Source organism: Gigantopelta aegis, chromosome 6 (genome assembly GCF_016097555.1).
Source record: "Gigantopelta aegis isolate Gae_Host chromosome 6, Gae_host_genome, whole genome shotgun sequence".
Classification (NCBI taxonomy): Eukaryota; Metazoa; Mollusca; class Gastropoda; order Neomphalida; family Peltospiridae; genus Gigantopelta; species Gigantopelta aegis.
In genome coordinates this window covers 22,570,021-22,593,044 of record NC_054704.1, presented here as the reverse complement: position 1 = coordinate 22,593,044, position 23,024 = coordinate 22,570,021, and the positions used below count along the sequence as shown (strand labels likewise).

At 39.1% G+C, this 23,024-nt stretch overlaps 1 protein-coding gene across 1 annotated transcript; it reads left to right on the top strand.

Annotated features, from left to right (window-relative positions):
* The first annotated feature begins 830 nt into the window (after positions 1 to 830).
* LOC121374424 (potassium voltage-gated channel protein Shaw-like) lies at positions 831 to 21,568 on the top strand. Its single transcript, XM_041501525.1, has 3 exons — positions 831 to 962; positions 13,433 to 14,466; positions 21,385 to 21,568. Exons 1-3 carry the CDS (start codon positions 831 to 833, stop codon positions 21,566 to 21,568), a joined length of 1,350 nt encoding a protein of 449 aa, XP_041357459.1.
* The last annotated feature ends 1,456 nt before the right edge of the window (positions 21,569 to 23,024 follow it).

The window sequence follows — 23,024 nt, the reverse complement described above, 5'->3', positions numbered from 1 at the left end:
CTCAATACCTGTGTGGTCCTTAACCATGTGTCCGACACCATATAACCGTGAATAAAATGTGTTGAGTACGTCGTTAAATAAAACATTTCCTTCTTGTTCTAAAGATGAGGATTTTGGTTACAGTCCCTCCTCCCTGTTAGTATTGGCGTGATCCCTTATTTCATCAGTAATACGTGGTCAATGCTATATTGTTGTTTGAACTGGCCGATTTGCCATTATTCTTACTCTCTTATGGGACCATTTTTCATATATTAATCAGAGAAGATAAGAGTACCATACAAATGTATCATACAAAACTCAAACAGAATAAAGTTAAGCGGCCCTCACATATCAGCCGGCGTCCGCGCGATTTTTCTAATCGCAGGAGTTGCCGGGGGATTTAGAGCCCGTGGATGAATCGGGCGAATTTCATGTCTGCGACGTGTGCCCTCATATATTAGACGGGGCCCGGGCGGTGCCCTTTGAACATTGGATCGCAGTGGAGACAGTGCGGCCGCCAGGGTGTTGGCCGGACGCCGCTAGATCATCTGGCGAGCACCGGCTGATCAAAGAACAGATCGGTAGGCGTCCTGGCGGAGCCCGGCCGACTGGCGATTGATGTCGCGCTTCCCACCGGCGTCCGCGCCTCGAATATATATAGATGCGTTGTAAGAAGTTGTGGGGGCCGTTTAAAAGCCGCCGGGGGGGGGGGGGGGGGGCGGGATCCGTGAGAGGGCCGTGAGGCTATCGTAGGGTGGCCGTGAGGGGCCTGTGAAAATCCCACGCTGCCCGGCGGATTTGTGTCCAAAACCTTCAGGCGGCCGCCAGATCACCGGTCGGGCCCTAGCGACATGTTTACGGGATTGCCACGACCTAAAGTCGCGTTTGCAAAATCGCAGATTTGGAATCAGGTTTTCACGCCTGCGGAGTTCGGGCGACCCCTAAAAATCGCAGCGGAGCCCGTAGAAATCAGGCAGCGTCCGGTCGGACGCCTCGCGAAAATGCCCTTTTTTCCCTGTTTTAGGAGTCGCGCGGGCGCCGCGACCGATATGTGAAGGCCGCTTTACTGATGGCCTACAACGGTCCAATGCTATATCTTTGACAATCCGTAAGGCAGTAACAAACACACGGGCGTTCGTTCGGGTCCTGGTTGAAGTGCATGGGTGTTTAGTTAGTACCACTCGATGGAACGAGTCATGCGCGTACTCAGTGTTGTCGGACAATATATTGAGCAAGCCTAGATTTATATTTCACCGCCGACTCTTGTTGTAGTTGACTTGTGTAGTTGACTCACCAAATCCTACTTCAAATATAGACCCCACTCGCTAAAAACGACAACTGTAAAACCAAAAAAGACATTTACACCACAAAACCGGTCGATTCCTAGAATATTTCTACCATACCGTTTAATGTCATCCATGGGAAACTTTTCATGTCATATTCTCCGAGGGCGGGACGTAGCCCAGTAGTAAAGCGCTCGCTTGATGCGTGGTCGGTTTAGGATCGATCCCGTCGGTGAGTCTGCTGGACTATTTGTCGTTCTAGCCAGTGTACCACGACTGGTATATCAAATGCCGTAATATGTGCTATCCTGTCTGTGGGATGGCGCATATAAAAAAAATCCCTTGCTAATAACGAAGAACTAGCGGGTTTCCTCTCTATGACTATATGTCAAAATTACCAAATGTTTGACACCCAATAGCCGATGATTAATATATCGATGTGCTCTAGTGGTGTCTTTAAACAAAACAAACTTTATTTGCCTAATACTTTGGCAACTCCTTCTTGGAAACACCAGGTTCCATTGATAGTAAGTTTAAACACAGCCCACTGGCCTTTCATGAATACAATTGCAAAAATTTACACAAATCAACACCAAAATCCTATTTAAAAATCCAGCTAATTGTGTAGGTCACATTTGTTGTAGCTTAATTTGAGACAAGAGAATAATTATAACATGTTATCAGAAAACGAATAAAATTTATTCATGGTAATAGCGGGTTTTTTCAATTTCAAGGCATTGTAAATAATGCATACATATGGAAATTTAAAACGTATTAATTCGATAAAACACCATTTCCATCCGGACCATGAATATTTCGCTACGTAATATTAGATAAAGTCAATACTATATTTCCATTACTGTCTTGGCCATGGCGGACAATAAGAGATTGTATGCATCTTTTAGACTTAACGCTTTTTAAATCCGTTAGAGTCTTAGATAGTCAGCAATGCAGACGTGTATCGGCCTCTGACGTAGTGTTTGATGATCACAGAGCTTGGTGCATGTACAGACATTTCATTTTGGTTTCCACGCTAATGCTTACGCATAGCTTCTGTACTCTGACTTCAGTGGACTTGGTTTGAGTGTGGAGTTTTCCTTCTCCTAGGAGAGTTTCCTAACTAGCATTCTGAGCCTCTCCATTTTGGAGTTTGCTTCTCCTAGACAGTTGTCTTTCTTGACTCACTTCCTCTGTCTGTCCCGTCCATAGTAGTCTAGTCTCTACCCTTTGACCAGTCCAGCGTGAGTGACCCTACCAGGAGCTGATGCTCCAGCTGGCCTAGCTCTCCGAGTCATTGAGACATGCAAGCTACCTCACCACGTCAAGGAATGGATCATGAGATAGACGTAGTGTTTAAGTTATGGGTTTTAGGGCTGGTAAGAACTGGGTTCGTATGCCACTACCTGCTAATACCCAGGTTGAGTTTTAATAGCCACTAGATGGATTATCACTTAATATCCACTAGCCATTAACTCCAGTGACTTCTGAGAAGTGTGTCAAAGCCAGCGTGCTTGAACTTTAATTCAATTTTAAGACGCAAACAAAAAAGATAAAGCAGTGTTCCAAACACAACCTGCACTAGGGTGAATTTAAGAGTATGTTTAACTGAGCTGTCTTATTCCGTAATGAATGTCGGTTATTTCAAGAGGAATCAGAATACTGTTCAATTAATAGCATCAGTTAAAAAACAACTAATAAGCTAAATCGTATTTTTTGTTGCCTATATTCATTCTAGTTTTCTTATTTGTTACTTATGAGAAAACATGCATTACACCCAAAGCGCAGAGCCAAGGCAAATCAAATATGAGCACAAATCGGCTCGGCCCATATAATCATCTTGCCCTATACTAAAAATGTAATTCTATTATAACTTACATTTTTAATGATCGCAAATGACTGACAAAATTTGTTTCTATATAATATGTCACATTTAATTATTACATTTTTGTAGAATATTCCGGAAACAGTAATTTCTGTTAATAAAAATGACAGCAGCTACAATCAGTAAATTGTATGCTATAGTTTGTTTATAAAGTGGCTTTAATGGGAATTTTTGAGTTTACATGATATATACAAACACAAAGAAAAGAAACTTCACCAACCTCCAATGAGTAGTAATGTATCAACATAAACACACAGAAGCTTCACCAGCCTCCAGTGTGTAGTAATGTATCAACACAAACACAAAAAAACTTCGCCAGCCTCCAGGGTGTAGTAATGTATCAACATAAACACAAAGAAACTTCACCAGCTTCCATGGTGTAGTAATGTATCAATATAAACACAGAGAAGCTTCACCAGCCTCCATGGTGTAGTAATGTATCAACATAAACACAAAGAAACTTCACCAGCCTCCAATGTGTAGTAATGTATCAACATAAACACAAAGAAACTTCACCAGCTTCCATGGTGTAGTAATGTATCAATATAAACACAGAGAATCTTCACCAGCCTCCATGGTGTAGTAATGTATCAACATAAACACAAAGAAACTTCACCAGCCTCCAATGTGTAGTAATGTATCAACATAAACACAAAGAAACTTCACCAGCCTCCAATGTGTAGTAATATATCAACATAAACACAAAGAAACTTCACCAGCCTCCATGGTGTAGTGATGTATCAACATAAACACAAAGAAACTTCACCAGCCTCCAAAGTGTAGTAATGTATCAACATAAACACACAGAAGCTTCACCAGCCTCCATGGTGTAGTAATGTATCAACATATCAACATTAACACACAGAAGCTTCACCATCCTCCATGATGTAGTAATGTACCAACATAAACAAAACGAAACTTCACCAGCCTCCATGGTGTAGTGATGTAGCAACATAAACACAAAGAAACTTCTCCAGCCTCCGTGGTGTAGTGATGTATTAACATAAACACAAAGAAACTTCACCAGCCTCCGTGGTGTAGTGATGTATCAACAGAAACACAAAGAAACTTCACCAGCCTCCATGGTGTAGTGATGTATCAACATAAACACACAGAAGCTTCACCAGCCTCCATGGTGTATTAATGTACGAACATAAGCACAAAGAAACTTCACCAGCCTCCATGGTGTAGTAATGTACCAACATAAGCACAAAGAAGCTTCACCAGCCTCTATGGTGTAGTGATGTATCAACATAAACACAAAGAAGCTTCACCAGCCTCCAGTGTGTAGTAATGTATCAACATAAACACAAAGAAACTTCACCAGCCTCCAATGTGTAGTAATGTACCAACATAAGCACAAAGAAACTTCACCAGCCTCAAATGTGTAGTAATGTATCAACATAAACACAAAGAAACTTCACCAGCCTCCATGGTGTAGTAATGTACCAACATAAGCACAAAGAAGCTTCACCAGCCTCCAATGTGTAGAAATGTATCAACATAAACACAAAGAAGCTTCACCAGCCTCCAATGTGTAGTAATGTACCAACATAAACACAAAGAAGCTTCACCAGCCTCCAATGTGTAGTAATGTACCAACATAAACACAAAGAAACTTCACCAGCCTCCATGGTGTAGTAATGTACCAACATAAGCACAAAGAAGCTTCACCAGCCTCCATGGTGTAGTAATGTACCAACATAAACACAAAGAAGATTCACCAGCCTCCGTGGTGTAGTGATGTATCAACATAAACACAAAGAAGCTTCACCAGCCTCCATGGTGTAGTAATGTACCAAGATAAACACAAAGAAACTTCACCATCCTCCATGGTGTAGTAATGTACCAACATAAACACAAAGAATCTTCACCAGCCTCCATGGTGTAGTAATGTACCAACATAAGCACAAAGAAGCTTCACCAGCCTCCGTGGTGTAGTGATGTATCAACATAAACACAAAGAAGCTTCATCAGCCTCCATGGTGTAGTGATGTATCAACATAAACACAAAGAAACTTCACTAGCCTCCAATGTGTAGTAATGTATCAACATAAACACAAAGAAGCTTCACCAGCCTCCATGGTGTAGTAATGTACCAACATAAACACAAAGAAACTTCACCAGCCTCCATGGTGTAGTAATGTACCAACATAAGCACAAAGAAGCTTCACCAGCCTCCATGGTGTAGTAATGTACCAACATAAGCACAAAGAAGCTTAACCAGCCTCCATGGTGTAGTAATGTACCGACATAAACACAAAGAAACTTCACCAGCCTCCATGGTGTAGTAATGTACCAACATAAACACAAAGAAGCTTCACCAGCCTCCAGTGTGTAGTAATGTACCAAAATAAACACAAAGAAACTTCACCAGCCTCCATGGTGTAGTAATGTACCAACATAAACTCAAAGAAGTTTCACCAGCCTCCAGTGTGTAGTAATGTACCAACATAAGCACAAAGAAGATTCACCAGCCTCCATGGTGTAGTAATGTACCAACATAAACACAGAGAAACTTCACCAGCCTCTATGGTGTAGTAATGTACCAACATAAATTCAAAGAAGCTTCACCAGCCTCCAGTGTGTAGTAATGTACCAACATAAACACAAAGAAACTTCACCAGCCTCCGTGGTGTAGTGATGTATCAACATAAACACAAAGAAGCTTCACCAGCCTCCATGGTGTAGTAATGTACCAACATAAACTCAAAGAAGCTTCACCATCCTCCATGGTGTAGCAATGTATCAACAGAAACACAAAGAAGCTTCACCATCCTCCATGGTGTAGTAATGTACCAACATAAACTCAAAGAAGCTTCACCATCCTCCATGGTGTAGCAATGTATCAACATAAACTCAAAGAAGCTTCACCATCCTCCATGGTGTAGCAATGTATCAACAGAAACACAAAGAAGCTTCACCATCCTCCATGGTGTAGTAATGTACCAACATAAACTCAAAGAAGCTTCACCATCCTCCATGGTGTAGCAATGTATCAACATAAACTCGAAGAAGCTTCACCATCCTCCATGGTGTAGCAATGTATCAACATAAACACAAAGAAGCTTCACCATCCTCCATGGTGTAGTAATGTACCAACATAAACTCAAAGAAGCTTCACCATCCTCCATGGTGTAGCAATGTATCAACATAAACTCAAAGAAGCTTCACCAGCCTCCAGTGTGTAGTAATGTATCAACATAAACACAAAGAAACTTCACCAGCCTCCGTGGTGTAGTGATGTATCAACATAAACACAAAGAAGCTTCACCAGCCTCCATGGTGTAGTAATGTACCAACATAAACTCAAAGAAGCTTCACCATCCTCCATGGTGTAGCAATGTATCAACAGAAACACAAAGAAACTTCACCAGCCTCCATGGTGTAGTAATGTACCAACATAAATTCAAAGAAACTTCACCAGCCTCCATCGTGTAGAAATGTACCAACATAAACACAAAGAAACTTCACCAGCCTCCAGTGTGTAGTAATGTACCAACATAAACACAAAGAAGCTTCACCAGCCTCCAGTGTGTAGTAATGTATCAACATAAACACAAAGAAACTTCACCAGCCTCCGTGGTGTAGTGATGTATCAACATAAACACAAAGAAGCTTCACCAGCCTCCATGGTGTAGTAATGTACCAACATAAACTCAAAGAAGCTTCACCATCCTCCATGGTGTAGCAATGTATCAACATTCACCAGCCTCCATGGTGTAGTAATGTACCAACATAAATTCAAAGAAACTTCACCAGCCTCCATCGTGTAGAAATGTACCAACATAAACACAAAGAAACTTCACCAGCCTCCAATGTGTAGTATTGTACCAACATAAACACACAGAAGCTTCACCAGCCTCCAATGTGTAGTAATGTATCAACATAAACACACAGAAGCTTCACCAGCCTCCAATGTGTAGTAATGTACCAACATAAACACAAAGAAACTTCACCAGCCTCCAATGTGTAGTAATGTACCAACATAAACACACAGAAGCTTCACCAGCCTCCAATGTGTAGTAATGTACCAACATAAACACAAAGAAACTTCACCAGCCTCCAATGTGTAGTAATGTACCAACATAAACACACAGAAGCTTCACCAGCCTCCAATGTGTTGTAATGTACCAACATAAACACAAAGAAACTTCACCAGCCTCCAATGTGTAGTATTGTACCAACATAAACACACAGAAGCTTCACCAGCCTCCAATGTGTAGTAATGTACCAACATAAACACAAAGAAACTTCACCAGCCTCCAATGTGTAGTAATGTAGCAACATAAATATAAAGAAGCTTCACCAGCTTCCAATGTGTAGTAATGTATCAACATAAACACAAAGAAGCTTCACCAGCCACCATGGTGTAGTGATGTATCAACATAAACACAAAGAAGCTTCACCTGCCTCCGTGGTGTAGTGATGTATCAACATAAACACAAAGAAGCTTCACCAGCCTCCATGGTGTAGTGATGTATCAACATAAACACAAAGAAACTTCACCAGCCTCCAATGTGTAGTAATGTATCAACATAAACACAAAGAAACTTCACCAGCCTCCAATGTGTAGAAATGTACCAACATAAACACAAAGAAGCTTCACCAGCCTACATGGTGTAGTAATGTATCAACATAAACACACAGAAACTTTACCAGCCTCCATGGTGTAGTAATTTATCAACATAAACACAAAGAAACTTCACCAGCCTCTAATTTGTAGTAATGTACCAACATAAACACAAAGAAACTTCACCAGCCTCCAATGTGTAGTAATGTACCAACATAAGCACAAAGAAACTTCACCAGCCTCAAATGTGTAGTAATGTATCAACATAAACACAAAGAAACTTCACCAGCCTCCATGGTGTAGTAATGTACCAACATAATCACAAAGAAGCTTCACCAGCCTCCAATGTGTAGAAATGTACCAACATAAACACAAAGAAACTTCACCAGCCTCCAATGTGTAGAAATGTATCAACATAAACACAAAGAAACTTCACCAGGCTCCAATGTGTAGTAATGTACCAACATAAACACAAAGAAGCTTCACCAGCCTCCAGTGTGTAGTAATGTACCAACATAAACTTCACCAGCCTCCAATGTGTAGAAATGTATCAACATAAACACAAAGAAATTTCACCAGCCTCCAATGTGTAGTAATGTACCAACATAAACACAAAGAAGCTTCACCAGCCTCCAATGTGTAGAAATGTACCAACATAAACACAAAGAAGATTCACCAGCCTCCATGGTGTAGTAATGTACCAACATAAACACAAAGAAACTTCACCAGCCTCCATGGTGTAGTAATGTACCAACATAAACACAAAGAAGCTTCACCAGCCTTCATGGTGTAGTAATGTACCAACATAAGCACAAAGAAACTTCACCAGCCTCCATGGTGTAGTAATGTAGCAACATAAACACAAAGAAGCTTCACCAGCCTCCATGGTGTATTAATGTACCAACATAAGCACAAAGAAGCTTCACCAGCGTCCATGGTGTAGTAATGTACCAACATAAGCACAAAGAAGCTTCACCAGCCTCCATGGTGTAGTAATGTACCAACATAAACACAAAGAAACTTCACCAGCCTCCATGGTGTAGTAATGTACCAACATAAACACAAAGAAGCTTCACCAGCCTCCAGTGTGTAGTAATGTACCAACATAAACACAAAGAAACTTCACCAGCCTCCGTGGTGTAGTGATGTATCAACATAAACACAAAGAAGCTTCACCAGCCTCCATGGTGTAGTAATGTACCAACATAAACTCAAAGAAGCTTCACCATCCTCCATGGTGTAGCAATGTATCAACAGAAACACAAAGAAGCTTCACCATCCTCCATGGTGTAGTAATGTACCAACATAAACTCAAAGAAGCTTCACCATCCTCCATGGTGTAGCAATGTATCAACATAAACTCAAAGAAGCTTCACCATCCTCCATGGTGTAGCAATGTATCAACAGAAACACAAAGAAGCTTCACCAGCCTCCATGGTGTAGTAATGTACCAACATAAACTCAAAGAAGCTTCACCATCCTCCATGGTGTAGCAATGTATCAACATAAACTCAAAGAAGCTTCACCATCCTCCATGGTGTAGCAATGTATCAACATAAACACAAAGAAGCTTCACCATCCTCCATGGTGTAGTAATGTACCAACATAAACACAAAGAAGCTTCACCAGCCTCCAGTGTGTAGTAATGTATCAACATAAACACAAAGAAACTTCACCAGCCTCCGTGTTGTAGTGATGTATCAACATAAACACAAAGAAGCTTCACCAGCCTCCATGGTGTAGTAATGTACCAACATAAACTCAAAGAAGCTTCACCATCCTCCATGGTGTAGCAATGTATCAACAGAAACACAAAGAAACTTCACCAGCCTCCATGGTGTAGTAATGTACCAACATAAATTCAAAGAAACTTCACCAGCCTCCATCGTGTAGAAATGTACCAACATAAACACAAAGAAACTTCACCAGCCTCCAATGTGTAGTAATGTATCAACATAAGCACAAAGAAACTTCACCAGCCTCCATGGTGTAGTAATGTACCAACATAAACACTAAGAAACTTCACCAACCTCCAATGAGTAGTAATGTATCAACATAAACACTAAGAAACTTCACCAGCCTCCAATGTGTAGTAATGTATCAACATAAACACAAAGAAACTTCACCAGCCTCCAATGTGTAGTAATTTATCAACATAAACACAAAGAAACTTCACCAGCCTCCAATGTGTAGTAATGTATCAACATAAACACAAAGAAACTTCACCAGCCACCATGGTGTAGCAATTTACCAACATAAACACAAAGAAACTTCACCAGCCTCCATGGTGTAGTAATGTACCAACATAAACACAAAGAAGCTTCACCAGCCTCCGTGGTGTAGTGATGTACCAACATAAACACAAAGAAACTTCATCAGCCTCAAATGTGTAGTAATGTATCAACATAAACACAAAGAAACTTCACCAGCCTCCATGGTGTAGTAATGTATCAACATAAACACAAAGAAACTTCACCAGCCTCCAATGTGTAGTAATGTATCAACATAAACACAAAGAAGCTTCACCAGCCTCCATGGTGTTGTGATGTATCAACATAAACACAAAGAAACTTCACCAGCCTCCAATGTGTAGTAATGTATCAACATAAACACAAAGAAACTTCACCAGCCTCCATGGTGTAGTAATGTACCAACATAAGCACAAAGAAGCTTCACCAGCCTCCATGGTGTAGTAATGTACCAACATAAACACAAAGAAGCTTCACCAGCCTCCGTGGTGTAGTAATGTATCAACATAAACACAAAGAAGCTTCACCATCCTCCAATGTGTAGTAATGTACCAACATAAACACAAAGAAGCTTCACCAGCCTCCATGGTGTAGTAATGTATCAACATAAACACACAGAAACTTCACCAGCCTCCATGGTGTAGTAATATATCAACATAAACACAAAGAAGCTTCACCAGCCTCCATGGTGTAGTAATTTATCAACATAAACACAAAGAAACTTCACCAGCCTCTAATGTGTAGTAATGTACCAACATAAACACAAAGAAGCGTCACCAGCCTCCTTGGTGTAGTAATGTATCAACATAATCACAAAGAAACTTCACCAGCCTCCATGGTGTAGTAATGTATCAACATAATCACAAAGAAACTTCACCAGCCTCCAATGTTTAGTAATGTAGCAACATAAACACAAAGAAACTTCACCAGCCTCCAATGTTTAGTAATGTAGCAACATAAACACAAAGAAACTTCACCAGCCTCCAATGTGTAGTAATGTATCAACATAAACACAAAGAAACTTCACCAGCCTCCAATGTGTAGTAATGTATCAACATAATCACAAAGAAACTTCACCAGCCTCCAATGTTTAGTAATGTAGCAACATAAACACAAAGAAACTTCAGCAGCCTCCAATGTTTAGTAATGTAGCAACATAAACACAAAGAAACTTCACCAGCCTCCAATGTGTAGTAATGTATCAACATAAACACAGAGAAACTTCACCAGCCTCCAATGTGTAGTAATGTATCAACATAATCACAAAGAAACTTCACCAGCCTCCAATGTTTAGTAATGTAGCAACATAAACACAAAGAAACTTCACCAGCCTCCATGGTGTAGTAATGTATCAACATAAACACAAAGAAACTTAACCAGCCAGCATGGTTTTGTAATGGTGAGGCATTGGCATTTGAAAAGTACAATGTTCCCCTACCGATACCTATTACCACTTATAGTGAGATTAACGGTGTAAATGCCACAAAATACTGATATATAACTAAAACCTGACAAGGCAGTCCAGATAGCTGAGATGAGTGTGCCCAGGACATCGTGTTTGAACCTTAGTTAAATATGAGCAGGAAAAATAGAGTCAAAATGACTTGTCTTAAACAGAACTCACTCACGAAATCGGGGCGAGACGTAGCCCAGTGGTAAAGCGCCCACCTGATGCGCGGTCGGTCTGGGGTCGATCCCCGTCGGACACATTGGGCTATTTATCATTCGAGCCACTGGACCACGACTGGTATTCCAAAGGCCGTGGTATATGTTATCCTGTCTGTGGGATGGTGCATATAAAATATCCTTTGTTACTAATGAAAAATGTGGCGGGTTTCCTCTCTCAGATTATATGTCAAAATTACCAAATGTTTGACATCCAATAGCCGATGATTATTGATGCAATGTGCTCTAGTGGGGTTGTTAAACAAACTTTCTGTATCTGACGAAATCAGAGGTTTTGACTATAGACAAGCGTGGGTGAACAGTTTTCTGCTGGATACCCGCCAACAATGTACAATACCCATACCCATACGAGTTAACCTGAAACAAACACAGCTGACGTTGTGCTTTTAAAGTCACGCATTCCCAAACGCGTACAGACCGGTACAGTATTTTGTCAGGGAAAATCGACAAAAGGGAAATTCATAATAAGCACACTGTCGTTTCTAATCGATGTGTACAGAGTAGTACGGAATGGTACGTCTAGGATTTTGTGTCATATGTAAACACCAGCGTATTTCTGATATTAAGAATTATTACCGATTGAACAAATTGATGATTTGTTTTTCTTTCACTGCGAACTGTTTTGGTGGAAATATATTCGTAACCCAGTGGTGGTAGTCCAGGGTTTTGGGGTAGGGGTTAAATAGGATTATGCTTGTTTGTTTGTTTGTGTGTGTGTGTGTGTGTGTGTGTGTGTGTGTGTGTGTGTGTGTGTGTGTGTGTGTGTGTGTGAGTGAGAGAGAGAGAGAGAGAGAGAGAGAGAGAGAGAGAGAGAGAGAGAGAGAGAGAGAGAGAGAGAGAGAGAGAGAGAGAGAGATTTTGTGGAGTTACAAAATACTGCGATAGCTCAGTCCCACAGCGACCCATCAGAAGTAGTTTCCCAATTAACCCACAATATTAAATATTGGGTGATTCATTAAATAATAATTTTAAAAAACACGTCCCACTCTTGGAAATTGATCAGAAGAAAATGTACACAATACAAAAAATGGAAACTGTACAAAAAAACAGTTTTTTACGACAGAGAGAGAGAGAGAGAGAGAGAGAGAGAGAGAGAGAGAGAGAGAGAGAGAGAGAGAGAGAGAGAGAGAGAGAGAGAGAGAGAGAGAGAGAGGGAGAGAGAGAGAGAGAGAGAGAGAGAGAGAGAGAGAGAGAGAGAGAGAGAGAGAGAGAGACCCATGTTGAATATGTTGCAATCGTCGGATTTAAAAATGAAATCTATTATTGTTTACAGAGATTGGAAACAAACATGGATGTATAAAGTATTAAACCAGCACTAGTTCTCAAATAGCTTTTCGCAAATACATTATGATCAGATGTGATGAGAGAGAGAGGGGGAGGGGGGGGGGGGGGGGGAGAACAGCGTCCAAAAAAGCTGGTAGCCGATCTTAATGTCAAATTCATTTATGACTCATAACAATAATACAGGTATTTCTTTTGTTTGGAAAATAGAGTCAAGTAATCAAGGTCAGACTAGATTAATAATTTCCTTCCTTCCTTATAATTAGAGATATGTATACCAAAGCATTCTAGTTCTTATATCGTTGTTTCAAATATAGCAAACTTTGAAGTCTACAGTCAAGCGAGCTTTCCAGCACGTAAGATGTTAAAAGACGCAAATGTTTCTAGAAACTAAATTAAATCTTATTCAGTCCATTGGGTTCTGGTATGGGTGTCTTTACACTTTCAGCTGTAGGCTGTGGATACTCGTTTTTTAATCCTCATCTACTTTTCGTTGTAGGTTTATGGCATCACCTCGTTTCTTTTTGTCATTTCTTCAATCGCCGGCTTCTGTCTGGAAACGATACCGGAGCTGAGACCGAAAGTCGTGCGAAATGTCACTTCCAGTTGTGACGGGAAGACGACCAACAACATCGCCGTCATCATGGCGTCACATGAAGCCCTCAGCGTTCTGGACATCATCTGCACAGTGTTCTTCACCCTGGAACTCATCGCTAGATTCACATTTGCTCCAAACAAGATGAGGTTCGTCAAATCCATCATGAACATCATAGACCTCCTAGCGCTGGTTCCTATGTACGTCCAGGTGATCTTCGAACAATCCTCGCTCCAGGCTTGTTACCTCAACGAACGGCTGGTGATAGAAATTCTCTTCATTTTACGGATAATTCGCATGTTTCGAGTCTTCCACCTCGTCAAGCATTATCAGGCCCTCAAGGTTCTCGTCTACTCGCTAAAGGCCAGTTTACACGAGCTGCTCATGTTGCTGATATTCTTGATGATCGGAATGCTGGTGTTCGCTACAATGATATACTACACGGAACGCAAAGACGCTGTCAACCCTAGCGACACGTTCAACACAATACCAGTCGGGTTCTGGTGGGCCATCATCACCATGACGACCGTGGGTTACGGAGATAAGTATCCCTCGACTCCGGTTGGCTACGTCGTGGGAACAGCATGCGCAGTGTGCGGTGTGCTGCTTCTAGCGCTGACGTTTCCTGTGATCTCCAACAACTTCACTTTGTTTTACCACCACGTCAGGTCTCGCTCCTCTCTGCTTCGAAACAAAAATACTATTTTCAACCCAGACTTGCCATCCAACGAGAAGGAAGACTCGGAGATAATACCTCAGAAAGAATCGAGCGATCATGTGATCGAGGAAGGCGTCAAAAACAGTTCTTCAGATCTCAGAAACAGGAAAGATGCCAACTCGAGACGAGACTCGAAACAGAGCAAAGAATTCGAAACAGTGGTTAAATTTTCCGAAACAACGTCACTTACTGACGCCATACTGGTCAAAGATGAATCAGAGTACAGCTTATATCGGAATGGCTCTATTAGAGCCAGATCACTGGATGACGAAATGTACAATTTAGAGGCAAGTTTGTGAAAGTTTGTACATACATATCATAGACACCAATTCATGTATGTTTTGTCATGGAACATATCTTGAGAAGTTTTTATCTTCTGTGATTTATCCCAAACATCGGGATTGATGAGATTGACAACGGCTGATAATAACATACATACATGGTGAACGGTAACAACCGATATTGTGATGTCAGGTATACAAGTTAGATCTTTGTAAAACAAATATTTTAAATCAGTGAATGATGTCTTGACAAAATGCTTTTTAATAGGTTCCTATTACCGGGTTATTGGTGTAGCATTTTACAGTATTTTATAGTGCTAGTGTAAATTATTCATAACCAGAAATATTTTGAAGACAAAACAGTATCATTTAGGTACTGTTTAGAAATGATGATATTGCGGATAAAGGTTTTGGCCTATCGGTTTTTAAATGATTGCTATCGGTTCTTCGGGGACGTTGTTTTGCATTGTATTAAAGCCAAATTATTTGTGTCTATTTTATCACCGATGGGTATTAGAAAAATTGCCTCCCACGCAATGTGATTATTTCTGGAACAGCCTAGCCGTGGGTATGACTGGAAATCGAATTATGTCTTCCAGGTGTATTAACGTAGTTCTTTATGTACGCATGTGGAGTAGAAACAAGCACAGAAGACATATTTCGACTGGCAAGTTACAAGCATTGTCAGTCATTAAGAATAGACGCCCTAGACAAACATTGTCCTAATAGTTGATGTATATACATTTTACGATATTAATTGATCACGTAATTGTAAAAACTATGCAAACAGAAATATAATTGTGTTCTGCAGATGCATTTTTATTTCCTGTTATATTAACCAGTCATAAATAACAGATATCAACACATTAGAAACAAAATAATTTTGCCGTATTATACACACGTTATCATTCAGTTGTGAGTGTTGGTGTGTAAGTGTCATATTCTCATGTTAAATTGGGTTATAATGACAAACAAGACAAGACAATTATCTCCCTTTAATGCTCTTGTGCACAGAAGCTCTTTCGTCTATTTCGTTTTTGTTTGCCTGTTTTAATATATATATATATATATATATATATATATATATATATATATATATATATATATATATATATATATATATATATATATATATATAACATTTATGTGCAGAATTCTATGTCTTTCAAGTTACTTTTATTGGTACAGTAACAAATTGATTAATATAGTTCTGTATTGTAATTCCGATGAGGTGCTTCATTACTTTTAGTATTTCTTAAGGTAACTGGCCCTATTTCTGAGATAAATGTGTTTCTTATTTCGCATTTAGAAATACTACAAACACGAGGAAGACACATTAGATTGGCCCAAATTGATATGTTACCATGAACTTGTATCTAAGGGCTGTTTAGTTAGGGTCAGTGTATTTAATATTTAAAATGTTGTACACAGCTGGTCACCGTCACAGGACTGGTGATTTTTAACAGCACTCGGCCATGTATACGCTTTGTGGGATCTTAAAGCTGCAATCTCTCTTCACCATATTATAACAGTATCTACTAATGCAAAATACTAACACAAACAATTACAGTTTTAGTAAACTCTCAATTTCGCCTCATCATATTTTAACAACATTTACTAATGCAAAATACAAACACAGTTACAGTTTCAATAAACTCACAATCTCGCCTTACCATGTTATAGAATTATTGACAATAGTAATGCAAAATACAGACATAATTACACTTTTAATAAACTCTCTATCTCACATCACCATATTACAACATCATTTGCACATGCAAAATACAAACACAATTACAGTTTTAAAAAACGCACAATCTCATCGCACCATCATATAAGATTATTTACTAAAGCAAACCTCAAATCCAATTACAGTTTTAATAAACTCGTGTGTTATTGCTATTAACGGCTATCGGCCTATGCATAGCACAACATACATGATTCGCGGTGTTTTAAATAATATGCAACACATCACAGTAGAATGGGAGCCCGCTTCTGAATATTATAATAAAGAATAATTACATTTCACTAGATTGGCTAGTGAATCCCTGGTTAAATAAATAAATAAATAAATAAATAAATAATGATAATAATGAAGAATAATAATATAATGATGATGATGATGATGATGATGATAATTTTGATTATAACGATGATGATGTTGGTGATGATGGTGTTGATGATGATGGTGGTGGTGATGATGATGATGGTGATAGCGATTATGATGATAATTGTAATAATAACATGCATGTATATAAACATGTTTATGTATCTGTATATGCTTGGACGAAAAGGCAGTAAGTGATCATTGGGTAGAACACGAGTCAGTGTATAACTAGTAGTACTTTATAATATGCCTCTATAATAAAACTAGAGGGATATCTTTCTGAAACACCAACCTTCTGAAATAAAATCATGTAATTCGAGGTTGCAGCTTTAATCCTATGGGTTTTTGCCAACCTTGTGGACGGTAATAGCTTGCATATTAAGTAACTGACTTATTATGGTGCTTTTGCTAATAGAGGAGAAATGAGGCAGGCGACAAGAAATAACAGGCATGACGGAAGTAAGTAGACATGGGAGGTGGGGGTGGGCTGACTGAGATACAGGGGGCAAAACAAGGTTTCTAGGGTATTCGGGGGGCATTCTCCCCCGTAACATTTTAAAAACTAGATGTTCTAAAATGCAATTTCCTGCATTCTACAAGTAAAATCCATCTCTGCTATAAGATTTACTACCAATAATATTTTTCATTCAGAATTATTGGAAGGGGAGGGTGCTAGAACCCGAGTCTCCTGTCCTCCGCCGTACCTGAATTGTACTATTATCCTTTTTGAAAATTTTGAAAACGTCACCTTTGCATATCAGATGAGTACAGACTGAAATAGCCTTATCACAAATGTGTCTATGTGAATGGTGACGACTGAATGTGTATGAACATATATTGATGTGATACCATGTCAGTTGTGAATCACCAATATTATCATCAGTGATACCCCCACATTACACACACACACACACACACACACACACACACACACACACACACACACACACACACACACACACACACACACACACACACACACACACACACACACACACAGAGAGAGAGAGATAGACTGTTAGCTACGGGCCTCTTTTACAGTTGTGTTATATTTGATGCTGTAATGTTGACATTTTCGATTTGTATTGTTTTACTTTTTCAGTAAGCATTTCTTTTCACGTGTACATAAATATAGGTATATTGTAAGTACTATGTTGCAGTGCCTGAAAAACGTATTTGTTAAAGTTTAACTGTTTACTTTATAACCATTGACCTATGGTTAACACGCGGAACCGCTATGCATATCTTGATATTTTACTCGTATTTTCTTATCATTTTATTGCGCGTCTTACCAACGTTTGGTAATGCGTAATATCACGATGTACATATATTTCCATTTATTCAAGTTAGTGATTTACTAGTTTTACCATACTGCGCACATCTGATCATAATGTATTTGCGAAAAGCTATTTGAGAACTAGTGCTGGTTTAATACTTTATACATCCATGTTTGTTCCCAATCTCTGTAAACAATAATAGATTTCATTTTTAAATCCGACGATTGCAACATATTCAACATGGGTCTCTCTCTCTCTCTCTCTCTCTCTCTCTCTCTCTCTCTCTCTCTCTCTCTCGTAACAAACTGGTTTTCTGTAAAGTTTCCATTTTTTGTATTGTGTACATTTTCTTCTCATCAATTTCCAAAAGTGAAACGTGTTTTTTTTAATGAATTACCCAGTATTTAATATTGTGGGTTAATTGGGAAACTGGTCCAAATACTTATACTTCTGATGGGTCGCTGTGGGACTGAGATATCGCAGTATTTAGTAACTCCATAAAATCATATTTTGATATTCTTGCTCAGCAGATACTAAACTTTTTTTCTGACTAGGTGGGGCATTTTAAGTATCTCTTAGTTCTGAGAACCACATTTCGTTGTTCATTGTCACGCGAATTGATGCTGAAGATTTGAAATCAGTCGGTGTCCACATTCCATCAACATCATGCATAACGTCATCTATAACTGGTCGATTGTTTGCTCATTCAGAAACACACATGTCTACAGCAGGAGTTTGTAAAACGTTCAAAGACATCCGTATAAGTGGTAGCTGTTTTGTAAGGATGTGTGCAACCAAATAAGCTAATGCAAAATATACATACAAACCATTTCCTAACTCTTGAGCCATAGTATAATGTACAAAGATTCCCCATCATTGCTGTCAAGTGTATATTTTCATTCTTTGTATGTGCATTCTGGTACCTCGTTCTTGAGATTGTTATATTATGCTAGTCTTAGACTGTCAACTGTCACGACGAAGTTGGCCAACGCGACGGTTGCATTGTAATTTCTTCAACTCTTTTAACAATCAATGATTTATACTACTGGAAACTGGGCAGTCGTAGAAGTCGTGAGAACAGAAAGTTGGCCACCTTTGTCGTGGCAGTTGGTAGTCTTACACTAGCATTAGTTTTGTTTTGCTTGTGATGAACATGATACGAGTTGTATTGTAAAAATGGTTATACCAACCTACAAAAAACTTGCAACAAAGAACAAGAAAACAGGAACTTCCGAATTCAAATATATCTAGTTATTGTGAAAAAGTAATTTCAATTGTTGGTTTTCTTTGGCAGTGTTAAAATTATTGGGATCTGCTTTTTTTAACAATTTTAGAATATAATAACTTTGTAACTATAAATCAGGTAGCATTAAATGGTGTTTGACATAATATATAGCATTTAGTGTGTGACTGTAAAAATCACCTTTCTCATTTTGTATTTGAATTGTACATCTTTAATATAAAATCATTAATAAAATGCATCACAATTCCTACTTGTTGTGTTCTCTTTGTTAAGGGCGGAGCGTACCGAAGTGGTAAAGTCCTCGCTTGATGCGCGGTCGGTTTGAGATCGATCCCCGTCGGTGGGCCCATTGGGCTGTTTCTCGTTCCAGTCAGTGCACCACGACTGGCATATCAAAGGCCGTGATGTGTACTACCCTATCTGTGGGATGGTGCATATAAAAGATCCCTTGCTACTAATGGAACAAATGTAGCGGGTTTCTTCTCTATGACTGTGTCAAAATGACCATATGTTTGACATACAATAGCCGATGATTAACAAAATCAATGTTTTTAGTGGTGTCGTTATACAACACAAACTCTTTGTTAAATATATCGATAGAGTGTAATGTGCGTAGCTAAAGGCGACTCCACACGATGAGAGTGCTTCGTACAAGAATAGCCACTAGGATAGCTAATGTGACAAGACAATATTCCCATTTCACCGGTAGCTATGTATTTGGTTATTCTGATTTGGGGCACTTGTATGGTGTTGCGTCGCCTTAATATCAGTGGTGAAAAACGCCTAAAGACTATATGTGCAAATTATCAAATGTTTGACATCGAATAACCGATTATTAGGGAGCCCCGGAGATGACAGACGATAAAATACTTTTATTATGTTCCCTCGTAATAACATTACATGTATGTTCCCTCAGAATAAATAGTGTGTTCCCTCATAATCATATTACGTTCCCTCATAATAAATATTGTGTTCCCTCATAATCATATTATATTCCCTTATAATAAATATTGTGTTCCCTCATAATAATAGTGTGTTCCCTCGTAATAATATTGTACTTCCCTAACGCGATTGGTCCGGAGATGAGAACACGTCGCTAGGTGGGTATACCCATCTATTGCAATTACTTACTGGTCTATGTATCATGTAGACACATATGATAAAACAGGCACGTGCACACACGCAGACACACACACACACACACACACACACACACACACACACACACACACACACACACACACACACACACATATATATATATATATATATATATATATATATATATATATATATATATATATATATATATATATATAAGTGGTGTTTCGATTAATCGAGTTTGTCGTGCAGTACTCACTGCTCTACTTACCATTTCAGCATTCTAGTCAAATATATTCTGCTACCTTGTAATAAATGTGTACATTCAGGTTGATGAAAATGTACTGGTAATTATTTCTGATGAAGATCTGGCAAAGTATTTGCCTAAATATGGTGACAGACTAGCATCAGGCAATTTCGCCAGAATACATTTTACAAAGGACATGTCCAAAGGAATTAAAGGATAAAAAGCTGGTGAATCGTCAACCAGATGCGCTAGCTGGTACGCAAAAAAAAAAAAACCCCGCAGAACATGAAGCAAAATTTAATTAAAAAATTGGAAATATATACGCAAAACGGGAACACATGCGTATAGAACTGGGCTGGGTGAATTAAAGTGAAGATATGTCGGACTACAAACACGTTCGTAGCCAAAAGGGTGGGGGTACTCGGCAACGCACCGTAGCTATATGAAACGAGACAAAGATTTACTCAAGGAAGCAAAAGATTTGGGGTTTTCCTGGAGGGACGTCTATGAAAGGACCCGAAGATAACTTTGAATGTCATATTACTGACTTTTGTAAACGAAAAATAGATGATGAGATCACTGTTGGAAAATTATATGAGAATACAAGAGTCAAAATGCTACGGTTGTACATGTGTACAAAGAAACAGTCAGGAGGACATTCACAGGACAATGACATGACTATAGAATTTGGACCAGTTCCCAATGCAACACAATAAACACCTTAAATGACACAATACCTTTACAACAGCCAGTCACCGAAGTAGTACATACAATAGAAGACTTAGATAGAAATTAATTTCAAGAGTTACCGAAAGAAGAAATTTGGAACGAGTTGCCAGAAATATTGAATTGCACTGCAAGAGAAAGCTGTACGCCTAACAGTACCATTATCAGCACTGAAATCGAACACTTCCGGGAGCTGCAAGACGGGTACGAGTCGTCAGATGAACTGCCTGTTTTGTTTTCCCCAAGTACCCACATCATCACCATTAAGAGAATCTGCAAGCCAATCTCCTTTGCCAAATATCTCAACACCAAGCCCGACTCTCACCCTGAACAGGGTTAACATTTTAAACGAAATGATTGGCTATTTCAAGGAGGATACACTGTTACATGAAACAATTAGAATGTCGTTTAGGGATGAAGTTGGCGCAGATGCATCCATCGTGTCACGTGAGATATACACAGCTTTTTGGGAAGAATTCATTGAGGTACAGACAGAAATGGAAGGCATTCGTGTGCCAGCTTTATCTCCAAAGTGGCAGTCAGAAGAGTGGATGACGCTAGGACGAATATTACTGAAGGGATTTTTTGATCACGAGTTTTTATTTGTGCTGTCGTTTTTTTTTTTATGAGGATGCTATGCCGAGTGACCTACTACTGGAGAGTTTATTGGACTCCTACAGGGACAGAGAACTATTTGAGAAATCGATGTCTGGAAACCTCATAAAAAATGAATCCGATGAGATGATTGATTTCTTTGACCAGATGAACAACAGAGGTATCACAACTAAAGAAAATGTCAAGTATGTTCTTTTGCACATTGCCCATGAGCAGTTCATACAGAAACCAAAATATGCATTAAGTCTCCATAGCAGCTGTATCCCAAACTCCACTAACAAAGAACAACTTTAAAACTGTGCAAGAGCTCAAATCGTTCCTCGCAGAAAGGAAACCTAGAGCCCCACAGTTGATAAATCTATTTAAACCAACACAGCCCTTGCGAAATAACAACGTTTCGATATTTAACCCAGTATGTGAAAGCTCAAGACGAAAAAGGTTTGGCACGGTTTTTAAGATTCTTCACAGGATCTAACATGCTAAGTGTAAAACACATTGAAATTAATTTTTGACCAATAGACGGCCTTGAAAGACGTGTTATAGCACATACTTGTGGACCACTTATGGAAATACCAACCACCTACTCATTCTACAGGGAGTTTCGAAACGAAATGGCCAATATCCTAAAATCTGAAGAAGCTTTGAAAATGAACATTGTATGAGTTCAATTGTGGACGGTGTGCAGTAACGTTTGCGTGTCTTCATTATGTTGTACTTCGTTTATTTTCATTATTTGTCATTAAAAACATTCCTTGCCTTTTAAACTCCAAGGTGGCCTCTATATGCTTCATCCTTTGAACTTTCAATTAGAAAACAATTATCTTAGCATACCCAACAACATATATGTACATGTTTTTGGCACTAAAATCTGTAATGTTCGAGATGCTCAGTTTTCATTGGTCGATGAGCAAACATTCCTTTCCTTTGCAAATAATATTGGTAGTCTGTTTGAAAGCTAATGTGTCTAAACTTTGACCTTCTCAATGTAGCTGGTGAAATAGTATAATAGTAACTGTGGTGTCCTTAAACAAACATTTCTTTCCTTTTTATAAATTGATGCATATGCAAAGAAAGTGTTTCTCATCTCATCCATGTTGCAGCCGAAGAAACAATGTGCTGGTTTGCCTTTCCGTTTTATAAATTCATGTATATGGTAAAATATAATAACTTGGTGGCTCTTT

Coding starts and splice junctions, on each gene's coding strand:
- LOC121374424 (XM_041501525.1), top strand. CDS start 831: ATGTTTACGGGATTGCCACGACCTAAAGTCGCGTTTGCAAAATCGCAG. Junction 963..13,432: donor TAGAAATCAGGCAGCGTCCG/GTCGGACGCCTC, acceptor TTTTCGTTGTAG/GTTTATGGCATCACCTCGTT. Junction 14,467..21,384: donor CTGGTCAAAGATGAATCAGA/GTACAGCTTATA, acceptor TACGCCTAACAG/TACCATTATCAGCACTGAAA.